Consider the following 17,052-nt stretch of genomic DNA (forward strand, 5'->3'; position numbering starts at 1 on the left):
GAGGGCTCTGTAGATATTTTCACAGCCCTCTTTTTGGCTCATGCAGTATACAGGTCCTCAATGGAAGGCAGGCTGGTAGCAATTGTTTTTTCTGCAGTTCTAACTATACGTTGAAGTCTGTGTCTGTCTTGTTTGACACCCCTGCTCTATTGCATGTGAACATCCAGCTAAAAACACTCCCAACACAAACCACATTCTGCGTTATGTACTGAAAGGTTACAGACAACCAACAGCAAGTAAAGGATCGGTTAATCCTCAGCTGTAAAACGGTTTCTTTGGAAACACCAATGTGTGGAAATGAGGGCTTCTTCATTCAAAATACTCCAAGCCAAGGGCGCCTCTCCTTTTCCTTCCTTGCTCTTGCAACAGTATGAGTATGTATGTACAGAGCCCCAATCCCAGAGTCCCATCGGCTGTTAACTTTCATTTCAGTCTTTAGATACGTCAAAGAGTTGGCCCCACTTGTGTTGGCGATGGACAAGTGCCAGCTCTCACAGCCACTAAGGGAGCCTTTCCTAATCTGCGGCACTCCAGGTGAGTTGGGCTACACCGAGATTGCCTGTAGGGACGAGAGAAGCCCAACGCATTGGAAGAGCCTGGGGGAAAACTGCTCAAATATGAACAGAACAGGAATCTGTTCCATATTACAGGGGTCCCCAACCTGTGGGCCATGGCCCACTACTGGGCCGTGGTCTAACTGCCACCAGGGAGCGCGAGTGGCCGGCCGGTCCGCGGGCCTATGGGCACGCACACGGCCCCACTCGCGTAAGCAACGCTGCAAGCATCGGGCGTTCGCGGCCCCACTCGCGTGAGCCTTGTTACAGGTGTTTGAGGCCCCAGTCACGCGTTGCTGCGACCATTGCGGGTGCTCATGTGCACACACAAGCCCCTGCCCTTCCCACAAAATCATCTCCTCTTTCCCCCCTCCCCCACTTCGGGCCGCCAACCCGGAAAAGTTGGGGAACTCTGCTATATTAGACCAATAATGGCAAAACCTTTGGGCTCCACATGCCTAAAATTCAGAAAATGTCTGACTCTGCTGCCATGTCACCACACACACACACATCAAAAATCCTATTCTCTCTCTCCCCGCCTCTCATTTAGGCCTCTATGAAGAGGGACAATCAGTGGCTGTATTGAGGTTGGACCGGAGATAGAGACCTGGGCCTCAACTTCCACTCTAGCGTCATCTCTAACACTCAAAAAGACCGTTCTTGCACCGTTCCCCAAGGGCCTTGGGCAGGGGTAGGCAACCGTGGCTCTTTTATGACTCATGGACTTCAATTCCCAGAATTCCTGAGCCAGCATGGCTCAGCTTGGAAACCTCTCCCTTTCCCCTCAGCATGGCTGGCTCAGGAATTCTGGGAGTTGAAGTCCACGAGTCATAAAAGAGCCAAGGTTGCCTACCCCTGGCCTTGGGGAACAGCACATGGTCCAGCACTCCACAGGAACTGCCGCATGCCTTACCTCCAGGCATTGTTCCCTTTCCGTTGACAAGCCCCTTTTGACCTACCTGAGGCTACTCCGGGTTGCACAAGACCTTCGTCCTTGAAGCAGCTTTGGAGTATGCTCTTCTGCAGCCTCTGAAAACTGCATGAAAACGCACCATGTTCTTGTGTGATTTTTTTTGAGGCTCCGGAGGCTGCACGAGAGCATAACCCTCTCTTGAGTGAATTCCAGAGTGTCTAGTGGCCACATAAGAGCACACCCCATTCCCACATGGCCTCTGCAGCCTCCCAAAATCACGTGAGAATAGAGCATGCTTTTGAGAATAGATGTCATTGGGTGTTGTTGAACAGTTGTGTCACCCAAAATGTCATGGCAACGGTGCCATAGGTCCGCCATTACTGCACTTAACAATTGGCGCAGATCAGAGATAACAATGTATTGATTTTGAAAAGGGATAACCCTGAAGTTTTGACAGAAATTAAGCCAGTGCTGTCTTTAGAAGACCGTTGTCCTATATCCAGGCAAGCCAGAAGACAAAAGATAATGACTAATGCATTATTTACCTGACAATCGTTGTCAAGAGAGTTCAAATGAGAAAATGCAACCTTGGGAAATTCACTTGGTTACACAAGCATTTCATCTGAGAATGGTTAGCAGCCGTTATAAGAAAGATAGTGATCTGTTGTCACTTTTGTTTTGTTTTATCTTGGGGTGATAAGAGAACTTACATCCATTTAACATTCCTGTAACTCCCTCAGAACTGCTAACAACTGATTCACACAAATGGAATTTTTTAAGAGCACAGAATGAACATATTGTCTTTTGCCCCATTAATCTGGTTTTATCTTGATTTTTAGTTTGAATTTTGGTCTAAAATCACACTAAAGCAGGGGTCCTCAACCCCTGCTCCGTGGACCGGGACCAGGCCGTGGCATGCCAGAAACCAGGGCATGCAAACAAACAAAGCTCTGTCTGCGGGATGCAATCAGCATTCGAAACCACACACCCTCCAGTCCACGGAAAAACCCCTCTCCACAGAGCCTGTTCCTGGTGCCCAAAAGATTGGGAGCTGCTACACTAAAGTATACATTCATTCATTTAGCCTCATGTGGCAATCAAATGATATCTCTCATCATTTGCGATGGAAATTTGAGAGATAAAGTCAGATTATATGGCAGTAGCCACCACAGAAAAATCTCTTTTCCATGAATTGAACCATGTTCACATCATATTAAATACAGTAACTACCATGGAAACCAATGTAAGTGAAATCTGCAGCAGGACTCTTACAAGGAAGGATGAACATTTCAGTCTGAATGCCAAATTATCATGCCCTGTTCCATTCCATTCCACCCCATCCCACTTCTCTTTCCTGCCCCACCTGGAGTAGCTAGTACAGGTAGTCCTCAACTTACAACAGTTCCTTTAGTGACCATTTGAACTTACACTGGCACTTAAGTGACTTGTTTTTCACACGACCATTGCAGCATCCCCATGGTCACATGATCAAAATTCAGTCACTTGACAACCAACTCATATTTATGACGGTTGCCATGTCCCGGGGTCACGTGATCACCTTTTGCGATCTTGACAAGCAAAGTCAATGGGAAAGCCAGAGTCACCTAACCGCCATATTACTAGCGTAACAACTATTACTTCACTTAACAACTCAGGCAAGAAAGGTCGTAAAATGGGACAAAGCTCACTAACAACTGTCTTGGTTAACCACAGAAACTTTGGGCCCAATTGTGGTCATAAATCAAGGACTACCTGTATTCCCTACCCAGAGCAGGCTCCCTTTTTACTGGGGTGTTTTGGGCGGTATGAATTATAAAAAAATCCTCCTCTCCAACACATTTTTTTTTTGCCTAAAGACGGCTCTACTTTTGCAAAGCCTGCTGTTTCCTTGGGCTTGGGGTTAATTTTGTTGAATGTGCAGATGATCCTGGCTGGATTACAAAAGGAGGTACATTTCTGAGAACGACTCTGCCATCTCCAACAGAGATTGGACAACCATTTGTCTGAAATGGGTACAGGGTTTCCTGCCTAAGCAGGGGGTTGGACTAGAACAGGGCTTTTCAACCAGTGATATGGGTACCACCTGTGGTACATTGGCACCTGGCAGGTGGTATGCGACCATCCTAGAAAAGTGATAGCAGGGGAGGGGAATGAGCTGAACCGGTGGCAGGACCGCACAAGCCTGAGCGAGAGATGGCTGGAGCTGCAGGGCTGTCAGGGCTCAGCGGAAGCGCCAGGATCAGTGCCAGGCTCCAGCTGGAGCTCTGTGCTGATCCTGGTGCTTCTGCTGAGCCCTGAAGAAGCACCAATCAGCTGGAAAGCAGCACTGATCCTGGCGCTTCTGCTGAGCCCAGAAGCGCCGATCAGCTGGAATGTTGCAGCATCTCCAGGGTCTTGTCATTTACATTCAGATGCTTGGCAACTGATTCATATTTATGACGGTCACAGTGTCCCAGGGTCATGTGAAGCGACCAAAACCTGCTGTAACCACCCAGCAGACGGGGAGAATAAAAACCAAACACCCCCCACCCCACCCCCGCTGCCAATCCTCAACAGAAATGCTCACAACAATGAAAACCTTGGACAGGAGGAAGAGCGCCACTGGGTGGGCAGGCAGGTGTCTTGCTCGGCTGTGGCTTGGGGGGCACTTTTTTCAGTGCCATTGTAACTTCGAATAGTCACTAAGCGAACTGTTGTAAGTCAAGGACTACCTGTACTTCATCACTTTTTTTTTTCTTTTTTGGGGGGGGTCATCAAGTTTTTGACACCTTGCTAGGCGACCGGTGGTACTCGGATATTGCCATATTCTAAAAGTGGTACAATGGGTGAAAAAGTTGAAAAGCCCTGGATTAGAAGATCTCCGAGGTCCCTTCCAACTCTGTGATTCTGTTCTGTTCTAGTGGCTAACCTACCCAAGTGATGGGCAACAGTTCACAATTCTGCATGCAGACCACAGCATCTCCCAGCCAGCAACTACTACAAGAGTTCAGAGCAAGCAGACCACAGATCCTCCTGTGTTCCTAATCACTGACCTTTCACCTCTCCACAGCCACAAAGGTGGGCCAGGAAATAAACATCACCTTTATTGGTACACCGCGGCAGCTCCGGAGCTGGGGAATGCACAGCGGGGAGGGCAGCTGGGTTGGGCTGGGCAAATCTATCGCCCGTCCCTTAGTCCAAAAGGGGAAGCTACTGACATTCATCCTCCCCAAGCAAAGCAAACAAGTTCTGGGTCAGTAACTTTCCCTTCCTGGGAGGGGCCGGCTGGCTGGGCCCACTCTTGGGGGCCGAGAGGGGCTCCTCTTCCTCCTCGCCTTCTTCATCGGCATCCCGGTCTTTCTCTTCGTCCTCTTCCTCTCCCGAGCTGGAGATTTCGTCCTCCTCTTCTTCCTCCCCTTCGTTTTCCTCGGCAGAGCCGTCTTTCCCGTCTCGGCGGTGAGCCTCCTGCAAAGCTGCTATCTCAACCGTCTCGGGGTGATGCTCCCACATGGCTGCAGAGAGAACAAAATGGAGGCGTGAGAAACAAAGCGCCCATCGCCGGGGACAGTCTTAGGCCGTCTTCTGGCCTCGGCCACTATTTCTAGCAAAGCCTGATCACTTTTGTGAAGAGTTCAGAAGACTCTGCCATCTTCTGGACTCTTTGCAGAAAAGATTCTGTAAAAGAGACTTTTTCAGCTGCAGAAAAACACCGAGCCGTAGTTACAATATTTATGCTAATACTCGGCATAAATCACTGTGCATAATATGCTTCTAATATTCCTCGGCAGGTAGGAAGATGTCAAAACAACATCTTTTGCCAAGCATTTAATTGTTCATTATTTCGAAAGCTGATTCTAATTTTGGCTTTCATTGCACTTAGTTATACTCTTAGTTCCCTTTCGATTGCTGTGTGCCAACTTCAACGCTGGCACAGTCCAGACGTTGGAGTGCACATGAAATAATACAGGCAGTCCTCGACATGCAACAGTTCATTTAGTGACCGTTCAAAGTTGCGACATTATTGAAAAAAGGGACCTGCGACCATTTTTCACACTTACAACTGTTGCCGCATCCCTGCGGTCACGTGATCAAAATTCAGATGCTTGGCAACTGACTCATATTTATGACGGGTTGCAGTGTACCGGGGTGATGTGATCACCTTTTGCGACCTTTTGACAAGCAACGTCAATGGGGAAGTTAGATTCACTTCAGAACTGTGTTAGTAACGTAACAGCTGCAAGGATTCACTTAACAACTGTGGCAAAAAAGGTTGTAAAATGGGGTAAAATTCACTTTAACAACTGTCTCACTAAGCAACATACGTTTTGGGCTCAATTTTCGTCATAAGTGGAGGATTACCTTGCGTTTACCTTGTAAATGCAAATATAATAGCATAATACAAATAAAACAGGACAGGACAGGATGCCGGACTCTCAAAACATAAATTCCACTTTATGTTCGCTCTCAATATTCATTTCTGAGAGTTCGCTAGCATGGCTCAAATCGTGGCCACCCGCACATAAGGATCAACATTCAGAAAACATAGATGGAGGAATTCCATGAAGATCTCCTTCATGCTTGGCAGCTAAGCATCATGCTGCTCATATCTTTAATGGACATGAAATAGGACTCGGTACCAGTACAGGTAGTCCTCAACTTACAACTTTTCATGGTGAATATGTGTAGCTTGGGTGTAGGACCGACACCAAACATCACCAGTTCGATTGGGGCAACAATAAACTCATCGGCCAAGCTACCACCCGCCACGCTCGTGAGTCCATCGAAGCCTGGCGCTCCACAAGCAATGCCATCAACAGATGCATCGACCGACAAGCAGCCTACGAACCCCTCAGGATCCAAATCAATTACACAGCCAACCGGAGACAGCACCGACCCTCCACCAACTCACACAAGCCCCCCCCTGCCCACGGTTCACCTCCCAACGACCCTGACCTGATGTAACTGACCCATCACAAGCCTCTCACTGATGACTCACACCGGACCCATCACAAGACCCTCACTTGACACACCCTCCCCTGAAGTCCTTACAAACAGAAGAACACTTGACACTGACATCCCTTAAACTCCGCTGAAGATGTTTACCTAGCCCGGTAACGAGACGTTCGGAAACCAACCCACAAGCTCGGAGAACGGACCTTCACCTTTACAACCATTTTCGTTTCATGACTATTGAAATGTGACCACGGCACTGAAAAAAATATGGCTTATGACCATTTTTCAGAGTTACGACTATTGCAGCGACCCTGTGGTCACGTGATCCAAATTCAGGCGCTTGGCAACTGGCATGTATTTATGACGATTGCATTTTCCCAGGGTCACGTGATCACCTTTTGCAACCTTCCCCGCCGGCTTTCAACAAGCAAAGTCAATGCGGGAAGCCAGATTTGTTTAAGAGCCTCATGATTCACTTAACAACTGTGGCAAAAAAAAGGCAAAAAAAAAATGGAGCAAAATTCACTCAACAATTACCTTGCTTAGCAATGGTTATTCTGGGTTCAATTGTGGCTACTACCGGTATTGAGAAAAGCAAGTGGGAATTTATCCTTTCCAGCAATTATGTGTGATTCCAGGTCAGCTAGGTGTGAGTCCTTCATAACGCCTGCCTATTTCCCTTGACCACTTTTCTCCAGCCTGGAAACCTGCCAGACATGCTGGATTCATTGAGAATCACAGAAGTCCCACCTATCTGAAGAGCAGGCTAGAGATTGAATAGAATAGAGCTGGAAGAGACCTTGGAGGTCTTCTAGTCCAGCCCCCTGTTCAAGCAGGAGAACCTATACCAGGGGTAGGCAACCTTGGCTCTTTTATGACTCGTGAACTTCAACTCCCAGAATTCCTGAGCAAGCATGGCTCAGCTTGGAAACCTCTCCCTTTCCCCTCAGCATGGCTGGCTCAGGAATTCTGGGAGTTGAAGTCCACGAGTCATAAAAGAGCCAAGGTTGCCTGCCCCTGACCTATACCATCTCAAATAAGTGACTGTCCACTCTCTTCTGAAAAACCTCCAGTGATGGAGTGCCCACAATTTCTGAAGGCGAGCTGTTCCACTGCCCAAGATTCCCCACTTCCCTTTGGAAGTGGTGGAGAAACTGCTACAGGGACTTCTTGTCAGAGACCTTTCTGTGACGTGTAGCCTGGAGGCCGCATGCAGACACAGAGCCGCCCGTCAACTGCGAGGCGTAGAAGACTGTTGGCTGCTCGGTAAACATCATTCCGGGCTCCTTTGGCTGTCTTGTAACCTCGTTTCTCAGCCCAGGCTGAAAAAACAGAGAAGAGGACGTAGTAGGGGGTTAGAGCCACAATGAACATCCAACTCAGCTGGAGAAGTTTCTTCAGCACCGTTACCTTCACATACATCCCAGGCACACCAAGGGGGTTCAGCCTTGCCGTGTTCGGCATCCGGATGCCGCAGCTTGAGCAAGGCCTGCACCGGAATCCAGCTAGCCAAGTACCCCACAGAAGTATAGGGCTCCTGGATCTGGGAAATAGGGTAGATACCAGCCAATATCTGAAAATTAAACAAAAAATGAAAAAAAAAGGATTTGTTGCTTGCCAGGGGTTGCTATTGGATTTACTCTGCAGGTGTTGGCAGGCTAAAAAAACTGGACGAAATGAGGGAGGTGGGGTTTTTTTTTTGACAAAAGACACAAATCTAGCTCAAAACATCATCTCCTGCAGCACAAGACTCATCTCTCAGCAACATTGAGTCATCTCGTATTATTTCCAACTACCACCCCTGAATTGCATAATAGAAGCTCAGAAACAAAGTCTCTCCTTCAGTCTGATTTTTCATTGTTTTAATTTAGCAGATGCTCCAATACAGGAGATTTGGGTTTGCGGTACTCTCATCAAAGGGCATCTGGTTGTCTCATCTTCTGCAGCCGTGAAACATTCCCTGCCCCGGCAGTGTAGCCTGGTGGGCAGAGAACTGATTTTTAACAAGCGAAGAGACGTTCTTCTGTAATCATCACAGAACATGACGTTTTTCTATTATAATTTCCCTGCACACCCCCTAGTCTGTCTCAATAGAAATATACTGAAGTAGCCTTACATAAGCCTTCATGAGCTGAAAGGGACGCTGATGGTTGCTCAAGCCTTGGTACTTGAGACCTTCCATCTGTCTTTTAAGCTTTTTCCAGTTGATTCACACATATATGTTCATCAGTCAGATCCAGAGGCATCAGCAATATAAGTGGGCTTTTTCAGATTTAATGTCCCCTCATTTATTTTTCCTTGGCTCTCAGTCAAGGAGTTAGAAAAGCAAGAGTCACTCTCTTTCTTAGCCTAATTCATCTCACAGGATTGTTGTGGGGAAAATCGGAGAAGGTGCACTGGATATGTTCACCACCTTAAGCTATTTGTAAAAATAATAAAGGCAGGATACAAATAATAATAATAATTGCCTTCAACTGCAATTTTCATCACAGCACTACACTAATATAGGAAATAAACAGATTTTCCAGTTAGCAGAGTAGGGCTAACTGGAAAGATGCTTCGAAGAAAGATGCTTCAAAGCTCATAAAAACACCGGCAAAGCAACCGTCTGCAATTATTTTATCTCAAATGTGCCTTTGAAGTATTGAAGATAGAGGGAAGCCCAAGAAAAGACATGGTGACTTTACATAGTTGCTGATACCTGATAGGATTGTACCTCTGCAAATGTCAAAGCATCTTTTTGGAATTAAATCTAACGTTACCTCAGCCAGATCGGAGATATACTGTGTTAACAATACTCCCTACCAGAATAGGCTGAGTGATCGTAATACCTGCATGTGAATAAGCCCTAGAGAAATCATTTAAAATTCTCACTATCTTGCATTTTGCACCATGAGTTGGAAGAAAATTCAGTTCAAGGTTAAGTTGGAGAAACTCTTTTCTGGAGACTAGAGAAGTCCTACTGCAGAGACACAGAATAATAGTCCAACTATTTACAGTATAAGAAAACTTTCTATGTTCAGTCCTTTATGCAGCTAGTCACAATCTTTTGAGCATGTATTCCCACAGCACTGGAGTTGGACAACACAGTTCACATTTATATTCAAGTAGCTGTACCCGGCCACACGTTGCTGTGGCTCAGTCTGGTAAAAGTGTGTGTTGCTTTTACGTCCAACAGATTGCGCTGTTTTTCAAAAAAAGCATGTTTTTACCTATCACAGGTGTGACATCTATATAATATAGGTATATAAAAACACGCGTGTATTCGAATGCAACGTTGTGTCAAAATTTCAAAGCAATCGGTGAAGAACTTTCGGAGATTTAAGATTTTGAACAAACAAACATTTACATTTTTATTTATATAGAAGATTACATCCCAAGGGCTATTCATGCTGGACAGGAAACCTTTACCGATTTGTTCCCTTTTCCAACTCTTACCTGCTGTTTCCTGTCAACAACAGACGGGAAGATGAGCCCTGGACAATCACACAACTTGACCGTGGGTGTAAGGAAGTAGGTCTGGAAATACTTGGTATGACCCGGAGTGCGGGAGACGCTCACCACTTTGCGGCCCACCAGTCCATTGATAAGGGAGGACTTGCCCACGTTGGGAAAGCCTGTAGGGAGGTGGAAAGGGAAGGGCAAAATCAAAATGGCTCTTCTCATCATCTCCACCATTAATCAAAGCTGTTGCCATGAAAGGTTTGCTTGGGGGACCCTCCAGTTTTTCCATGAAACCAAACATTGGGGCAGGTAGTCCACCTCAACTTCCTTGCTTATTTATTATAACAAATTGATATAGCAGGAATCAGCTTCCCTCTTTTTTTCAGTCTGCATGAGGCACGTTCCATCTATACCAATTAAGCCAGGGGTCTCCAAATTTGGCGATGTTAAGACTTGTGGACTTCAACTCCCAGAATTCCTCAGCCAGCCTTGCCTTAAAGTTGCCAAGTTCGGAGACTCCTGAACTAAACCATCGCCAAGTTATCTTTTCATCCATTCAAAACCTTAGCCAAGAACCAAGGCGAAACTACAGTGGCTATATTTAGCACCTCTAATCAGCAAGTTATAATGATGTACTGCATTCCAGATTTTTAGTTGTTATTAAAGAAAAGTTGGATTTAATGGGCTGTTCTGGGGAAGAAGTGCCCATTCATCCCAAACGTCCATTAAATATGAGACTATGACATTCAAATCAATCTGCATAATGGTGTCATGACACAAATTATGCAAAATAGTAATGTGTGTCATTCTGCTTGATTTGCGTCTGGAAGCCGTGACGTAAATCAATGTCATTTGCATCATGATATCATACTGCAAATTATGCAAAATGGGGCAAATAAGACATTTAGCATTTTTCTTTTGTGTATTTCCTGAGCATCTTGTCTGGACCACTTTAAGTGCAATGAACATGACTATTACAGCATTCTAGAGGTGGGGGAATGTCTAGACAGAAATTATGTCCGTCATAACTAAATAGGAGCCCATTAAATTGAGGTTTTGCTAGCCTCCTGTTTGATCTCACCTTTCCTTGTGAGGGGCTTAGGGTGGATATCCTCACAATCATTCTATGAAATTAATTTGGTCAAAGAGAAAAAGCTGGCTGCAACTTTCAGCCAAGAGATCCACGAACAAGGGAGAACCTGAACCCAAACCCCACCAAGAGGAACCCAACACTTTAGCCAGTTCCTTAGGCTGCCATCCGAAATTTGTTTACTTTAAAATAAGTCCTGTGAATTCAGTATGCATTAGAGCAGGGGTCTTCAAACTTGGCCCTTTTATGACTTGTGGACTTCAACACCCAGAATTCCTCAGCCAGGCACGCTAGCTGAAGAATTCTGGGAGTTGAAGTCCACAAGTCAGAAAAGGGCCAAGTTTGAAGACCCCTGCATTAGAGGGACTGTAGTTCTCAACTTACAACTGGCCGTTCAATGGCCATTTGAAGTTACAGCATACTTTATAAAAAAACTACTTATGACCCACCCTCAAGATGTAATGACAACCACTCCCACCCCGCATCATGTGATCACGTTCTGGGTACATGGCAACCAACTTGCACTTACAACCAGTTGCCCTGTTCTGCACCCACATGACCATGACTTGCAATGTTTTCTGGCAAGAAAACATAAAAACACCCACTGGATATGCTGGGTTTGTTTGATGACCAGATGGCTCACTTAACCACCATGCGATTCACTTAGCAACCATGCTAACTTGCTTTCTGACTATCATAAAAATAATCATACATTCAAGCCCGGTCACATGGTGCTTCAACGTACAGCCACAACAACACACAACTGAAATTCTGGGGCTCCATTTTGGCCCTAAGCAGAGGACTACCTCTGCTTCCAAATACATATGTACAGGATTGCCCTGTCAGTAATACACAGCTAGCTTTGTGTTTTATATGCAGGTCTGAACCTGACTTAGTCCACGTCCTTCTTCAGCACCTGGGTAGTAATCTCACCAAGCCTTGAAGGTAGTCCTGGAAATACTCTGCTCTCTCCAGGACAGTGTCCTGCTGAGTAGCTTTGAAGGCTAACTCACCTACGCAGCCGACTGTCAAGATTCCATCTTTGTAGAGTTCCTGGGAGATTCCACCACCCTCCATAGCTACATCTGTCTGATGCTCCACCAGCACGGTCGTACTTCGGTCATCTTCCTCCTCTTCCTCAGAGTCATCCAGCGGCAGGCCAGCGCCAGCAGCATCCCGCTCAATCTTCTCCTTCCAGCTACTCAAGTCCACTGTCAAAAAAGAGAGGGGAAATTACAACAATAGCAAAAATGACCAGCCACTTAAGTGTACTGGAGGTGAAAGTGCTGGATTAAAAACCAGGAGACAGTGAGTTCCAGGCCTGCCTTAGGCATGAAGCCAGCTAGTTGGCCATTGTCCTTGTCTGTCACCCCAAACCACCTCACAGGGGGGACCTGCTATGTGCAGTGCCTTGAATTATGCAAATACTGTGAAAAGGTGAGATAGAAATCTAGAAATAAATAAATGAGAGCCAGTTTGGTGTAGTAGTTAAGGTGCTGGCCTAGAAACCAGGAGACTGTGAGTTCTAGTGCTACCTTAGGCATGAAAGCCAGCTGGGCCAGTCACTCCCTCTCAGCCCAACTCACCTCACAAAGCTGTTGTTGTGGGGAAAATAGGAGGGGGAAGGCGTATTAGGTATGTTCACTGCCTCAAGTTGTTTATAAAACTTATAAAGGGGTAAAAAATAAACAAAATTAAAATGTGCAATTTGTTGCCCAATGTATGTGTCAAATTAAATGAAGAAAATTAGAATGCATGCTTGTTTGTTTGTTTATGTGACCTTGTGGAAACCATTTTACTCCAAATTTACTGACAGACTGGAGAACACTTCTGAATATATAAGCTAAGCCAGAGCTTATTCTTTAATCAACTGAACTAAAGTGGCTGGGTTTTAAGGAAAAGAAAATAGCTTATTTGCACCTTCAACTTCTGGTACTTTTCCTTGCTAGCCCCAAAGTAAACCATAATGTCTCTGATTTTTAGGAGCAATTACATCCCATGTCAAAACAGATCCAGCCAAAATGTAAGAGCAGTCACACCTTTGCCAGCTGTGATTGCCTCGCAGGAGCTCAGTAGCTGATTGGGCCCCATAGCCGTGCTCCAACCCTTTCGACGCTTCCGACGTTTTTTAAACACTGCAAGGAAGAAAAAAGGACAGAAGATTCCAGGTCAAGATTTGAAGCCAAAAGTTGGATAATATCCATGACACGTGAGGTAGTGAATGGGGGAGGAATCAAGGCCACAAACCACTCAAGAGTTCCTGGGAGTTGGGTAGCATATAAATGTAATAAATTATTACTGATAAGAATGATCTTGATATTGTTTACATTGTTGACTGCCCAGTTATTTTCAATGCTGGCCAGAACATAGAGAGGTCCAAAATATCTCAATAAATCCTGTTGCTTGTCCCCACATCAATGTTAACTTATTGACATTGGCAAGAAGTACCGTGTTTCCCCGAAAGTAAGGCCTACACCAACAATAAGCGCTAGCTTGATTTTTGGGGGTGAGCCTAATATAAGCCCTATCCCAAAAATAAGCCCTAGTTTTGGGGCGAGGCACACACCTAAAAAACAAACTAGAGTGGGGGGGGGGTGGAGCTGCCCCACGCGCTCTGCACCCACTTACCTTGCAGCCAGGCCTCTCCTTGCCAGCCCACTTCTTCTGAGGCCTCTTCTGCAGCCAGGCCTCCATTTCTCAGTCACAGGGCTTTCCGGGAGGCCTTTGCAGCCAAGAACCGAGCTATGGATTCAATCCGTAGCTCGGTTCTGTAAGACCTCAGCAGCCGAGCACCAAGCTATGAATTGAACACATAGCTCAGTACTCGGCTGCTTAGGCCTTCTGGAAAGGCCTGACTGCAAAATGCAGACCTGAATGCAGCTGCAGAACTTCGGCCCCAGAAGAAGTGGACCAGCTGGGTGGGGCTGTCAGTGCCGGAGGTGAGGTAAGGCCTACCCTGAAAATAAGACCTGGTGTCTCTTTTGGAGGCCAAAAAAAAAAAAGACCCGGTCTTATTTTTGGGGAAACACAGTAGCACTTCCCTGACACTGGTTGGTTAAGAAGAGAAATACCGGTAGCACTTAGACTTATGTATTGCTTCAGTGCTTTACAGTCCTCTGTGAGCGGTTTACAGAGTCAGCATATTGCCCCCAACAATCTGGGTCCTCATTTTATTGACCTCGGAAGGATGGGAGACTGAGTCAACCTTGAGCCGGTCAGGATCAAACTCCTGGCAGTGAGCAGGGAGTCAGCCTGCAATGCTGCATTCTAACCACTGCACCACCACGGCTCCTAAGAAGTCTCAGAATGTAGTTAAAGAAATATTCCAGAGGAAGTTGAAGGCAAACCACTTCCATATAAATATAATTGAGCCTGGAATTATGGTCATAAGTCGCAGCAATTGTAAAGGGAATCACCATGTGACTGTGTCTTAATTTTATGACCTTTTTTTGAGGCAGTTAAGCAAATACGGTAGTTGAGCAAACCCGCTGTGCTTAATGGGTGCTTTTTGCCAGAAACAGGAAGTAAATGCTAATTTCTGACCAAAAAAAGGTCCCAAATTGCAGTAACACGAGCATGGAATGCTACAAACAGCCATAAATGCAAGCCACTGCCAAGTGACCAAAATGCGATCATGTGACTGTGGGGGAGGAGAGGAATAGCGGTTGGAACTTTGAAATTGGGTCATAAGTAGCTCTAGGGAAGTCTGTTGTAACTTACAGCAGTCTCTAAGCAATCAAGTCATAAGTTGAGGACTACGTGTATTTTTGCCAAGAAGGCATCCTGAATGTTTCACTTCAACTTGAGAGAGTTCATTGTTTTTAGAGACCAATTAACAAGCACCTCAAATTTGGCCAAGGGATGAGGACTTTTTCTACATACCTTTGCCTACAATCTTTTTCTTATAAGAAAAAAAAGAAAACAAACCAACTGATAATTCTGCTATTTCTCTTATAGCCTACGGTGCCGTGCTAAGCCTGTGACAGCTCAACCAACACAGAACTACATTGAAACATGAACATCCATTGACAGACGTGAAAGTTTATGAATATATTTCACAAAATACCCGCACTGGGATCTTGGTCTTGCTGTGGATAAGAAGTGAAACAGATCACGTGGATCTCAGGGCACCGGCTCTTGAAATAATGCTTCCAGGCCACCACCAGGGCTGGTGGGGCTAAATCAATCTTGTTCAGTACTAAGATGAGGTTTTTCTTCATCTGCTTGGTGACAAACTCATAGAGAGCTGGAGAGAAGTTGATGACCTGAACGAGAAAGGTTTGAGAAAGAAAAAAAAATAGAATGGGGAAATTTAGAAAAATAAAACATCATCCTGTTTTCAATTTTCTAGGCCAGGCATGTCAAACTCGTGACATCACATGACGCCACGCGACATATTGTGACTTTTTCCCCATTGCCAGTTTCGGCATGACGCATCCGGACCGTGGGCCGGCAGTTTGACATGCCTGTTTTACGCATTGTGGAAAATTAGAATCCCATATGTTAACATGAACACAAATGTGGCTCGTATCTGTAGTTAGTAATTTAAATCTACGCTTCTCTAAAACAGTTTCCGTGCCTGGAAACAGTGATTTCCTTTTACCTTTTTTTATTTTTACAAATAACTCAAGGCAGTGAAATATCCAACATACTGTCATAGTTCCAACAGATGAAACTCTTCAAAAGAACTTCAAGGCATTGTTTACCTTAAAGAATCTTTTATTCGAGTAGCATAATATCGGCACTACATAAACGAAGCCAAAAACTGAATTCCCCTCCCCTGGGCACATAGTATCAAAGCACAATTCCTTTCTCCAGTCCGCCAATTCTTTATCAGCTCTGGGCTCAATAACCTTGATTCTCACACTGAGTTTACTGTTGTTATGTCTAGCTAGAGTCTCATTCACATCCCCCCCAGCATCAACTAACTATAAAAGCAAAAGGGAAAAAGATGGTTACATTTCCATCTGTTGTCAATGCAAAACATCCGATGTTAGCAGCGTTGACACATACCTTCCTTCTTCTATTTTCCCCACAACAACCCTGTGAGGTGGGCTGGGCTGAAAGAGAGTCATTGGCTCAAGATCACCAGTTGGCTTTCGTGGCAAAGATGGGACTTGAACACATGGCTCTCACTTTCTAGCCTGGTGCCTTAACCAATAGACCAATAGACTCAAGAAGACAAATGGTTAATGGCTCTCATCATTAACCATTTGTCTTCTTGAGTCTGACTGATGTTGCAATCCAGCAACATTTTTAAGGGAAAAGGTCAACTTCTCTGGTTTTAATTTCAATTAAGACAACCCACAACTCATTGGGTTATCAGGTCATCCTTTCAGAGATACTTCCTTACCAGATTCTTCAACGCCTTCAACAGTGGCAGAACTTCTAAAGTATTAGGAAAGTTCTTAAAAATTCAGGGCAGAGATTTGTATTCAAGGCAGAGATGTACCTGCCTTGAAAGTAGCTCTTGTTGAACTGTATAGCACAGCCAAACATCAGGAGCTGACTGCAGGAAATACTTTACGACACTTTGTGTGATATCATGAAATGCTTTATGATCACTTTTAATGTCATAAAATGATTAAATAGATGGCCACCACAAAATTGTACATTGTAAGTCAAGGACCACTTATATCACCCTTCTTGTGTTAAGGTCCAAAACTAATTTAATGTCATTACTGTAATAATTGCAGAACTGCTATCAAGACACATCTCATCCTTCTCTCACTTGACTTGTATTGCCTGATTTTCAGATGCATTCTTAGAGAAGAAGGAGCGCAAGGGGAGGTTGTGTACATTTCTCGATTCAGAATATTTGTAACCTCTTAGGACAGACATGTCAAACACAAGGCCCGGGGGCCAGATGCGGCCCGCGAAGTGGTTTCATGTGGCCTGCGAAGCCATCCTGGAAACAGTGAGGTAGACAGAATTTTTAAGGCTCATATTTTGAGAAGTGCTTTACTTCGAGTCTGGAAGAAATATTATTATGGATTAAATTATAAGATTCCGATTTGGACAAGTCCAGGACAGATGATAGAGGGGATATCTAGGGGAGTTAAATTGGACAAAGTTTCATATAAAGAATTACTTTTGCCCGTAGGACAAGGTTGGCAACT

The 17,052-nt window shown here is 45.1% G+C and overlaps 1 protein-coding gene across 1 annotated transcript in view; it reads right to left on the bottom strand.

Annotated features, from left to right (window-relative positions):
* Window positions 1–4,528: 4,528 nt before the first annotated feature.
* Window positions 4,529–17,052, bottom strand: part of GNL1 (G protein nucleolar 1 (putative)) — a 31,054-nt gene continuing 18,530 nt past the window's right edge. Inside the window, exons 6-12 of the mRNA XM_015832047.1 lie at window positions 15,000–15,198; window positions 12,973–13,068; window positions 11,947–12,144; window positions 9,838–10,016; window positions 7,810–7,972; window positions 7,581–7,721; window positions 4,529–4,958 (exon numbers count right to left, since the gene is read on the bottom strand). Of these exons, the coding sequence (XP_015687533.1) occupies window positions 4,657–4,958; window positions 7,581–7,721; window positions 7,810–7,972; window positions 9,838–10,016; window positions 11,947–12,144; window positions 12,973–13,068; window positions 15,000–15,198 (1,278 nt within the window). The 3' untranslated portion in view covers window positions 4,529–4,656. The remainder of the gene's footprint in view (window positions 4,959–7,580; window positions 7,722–7,809; window positions 7,973–9,837; window positions 10,017–11,946; window positions 12,145–12,972; window positions 13,069–14,999; window positions 15,199–17,052) is intronic.

The sequence above is a fragment of the Protobothrops mucrosquamatus genome, unplaced genomic scaffold (assembly GCF_001527695.2).
Source record: "Protobothrops mucrosquamatus isolate PMUCROS unplaced genomic scaffold, P.Mucros_1.0 scaffold_296, whole genome shotgun sequence".
Classification (NCBI taxonomy): Eukaryota; Metazoa; Chordata; class Lepidosauria; order Squamata; family Viperidae; genus Protobothrops; species Protobothrops mucrosquamatus.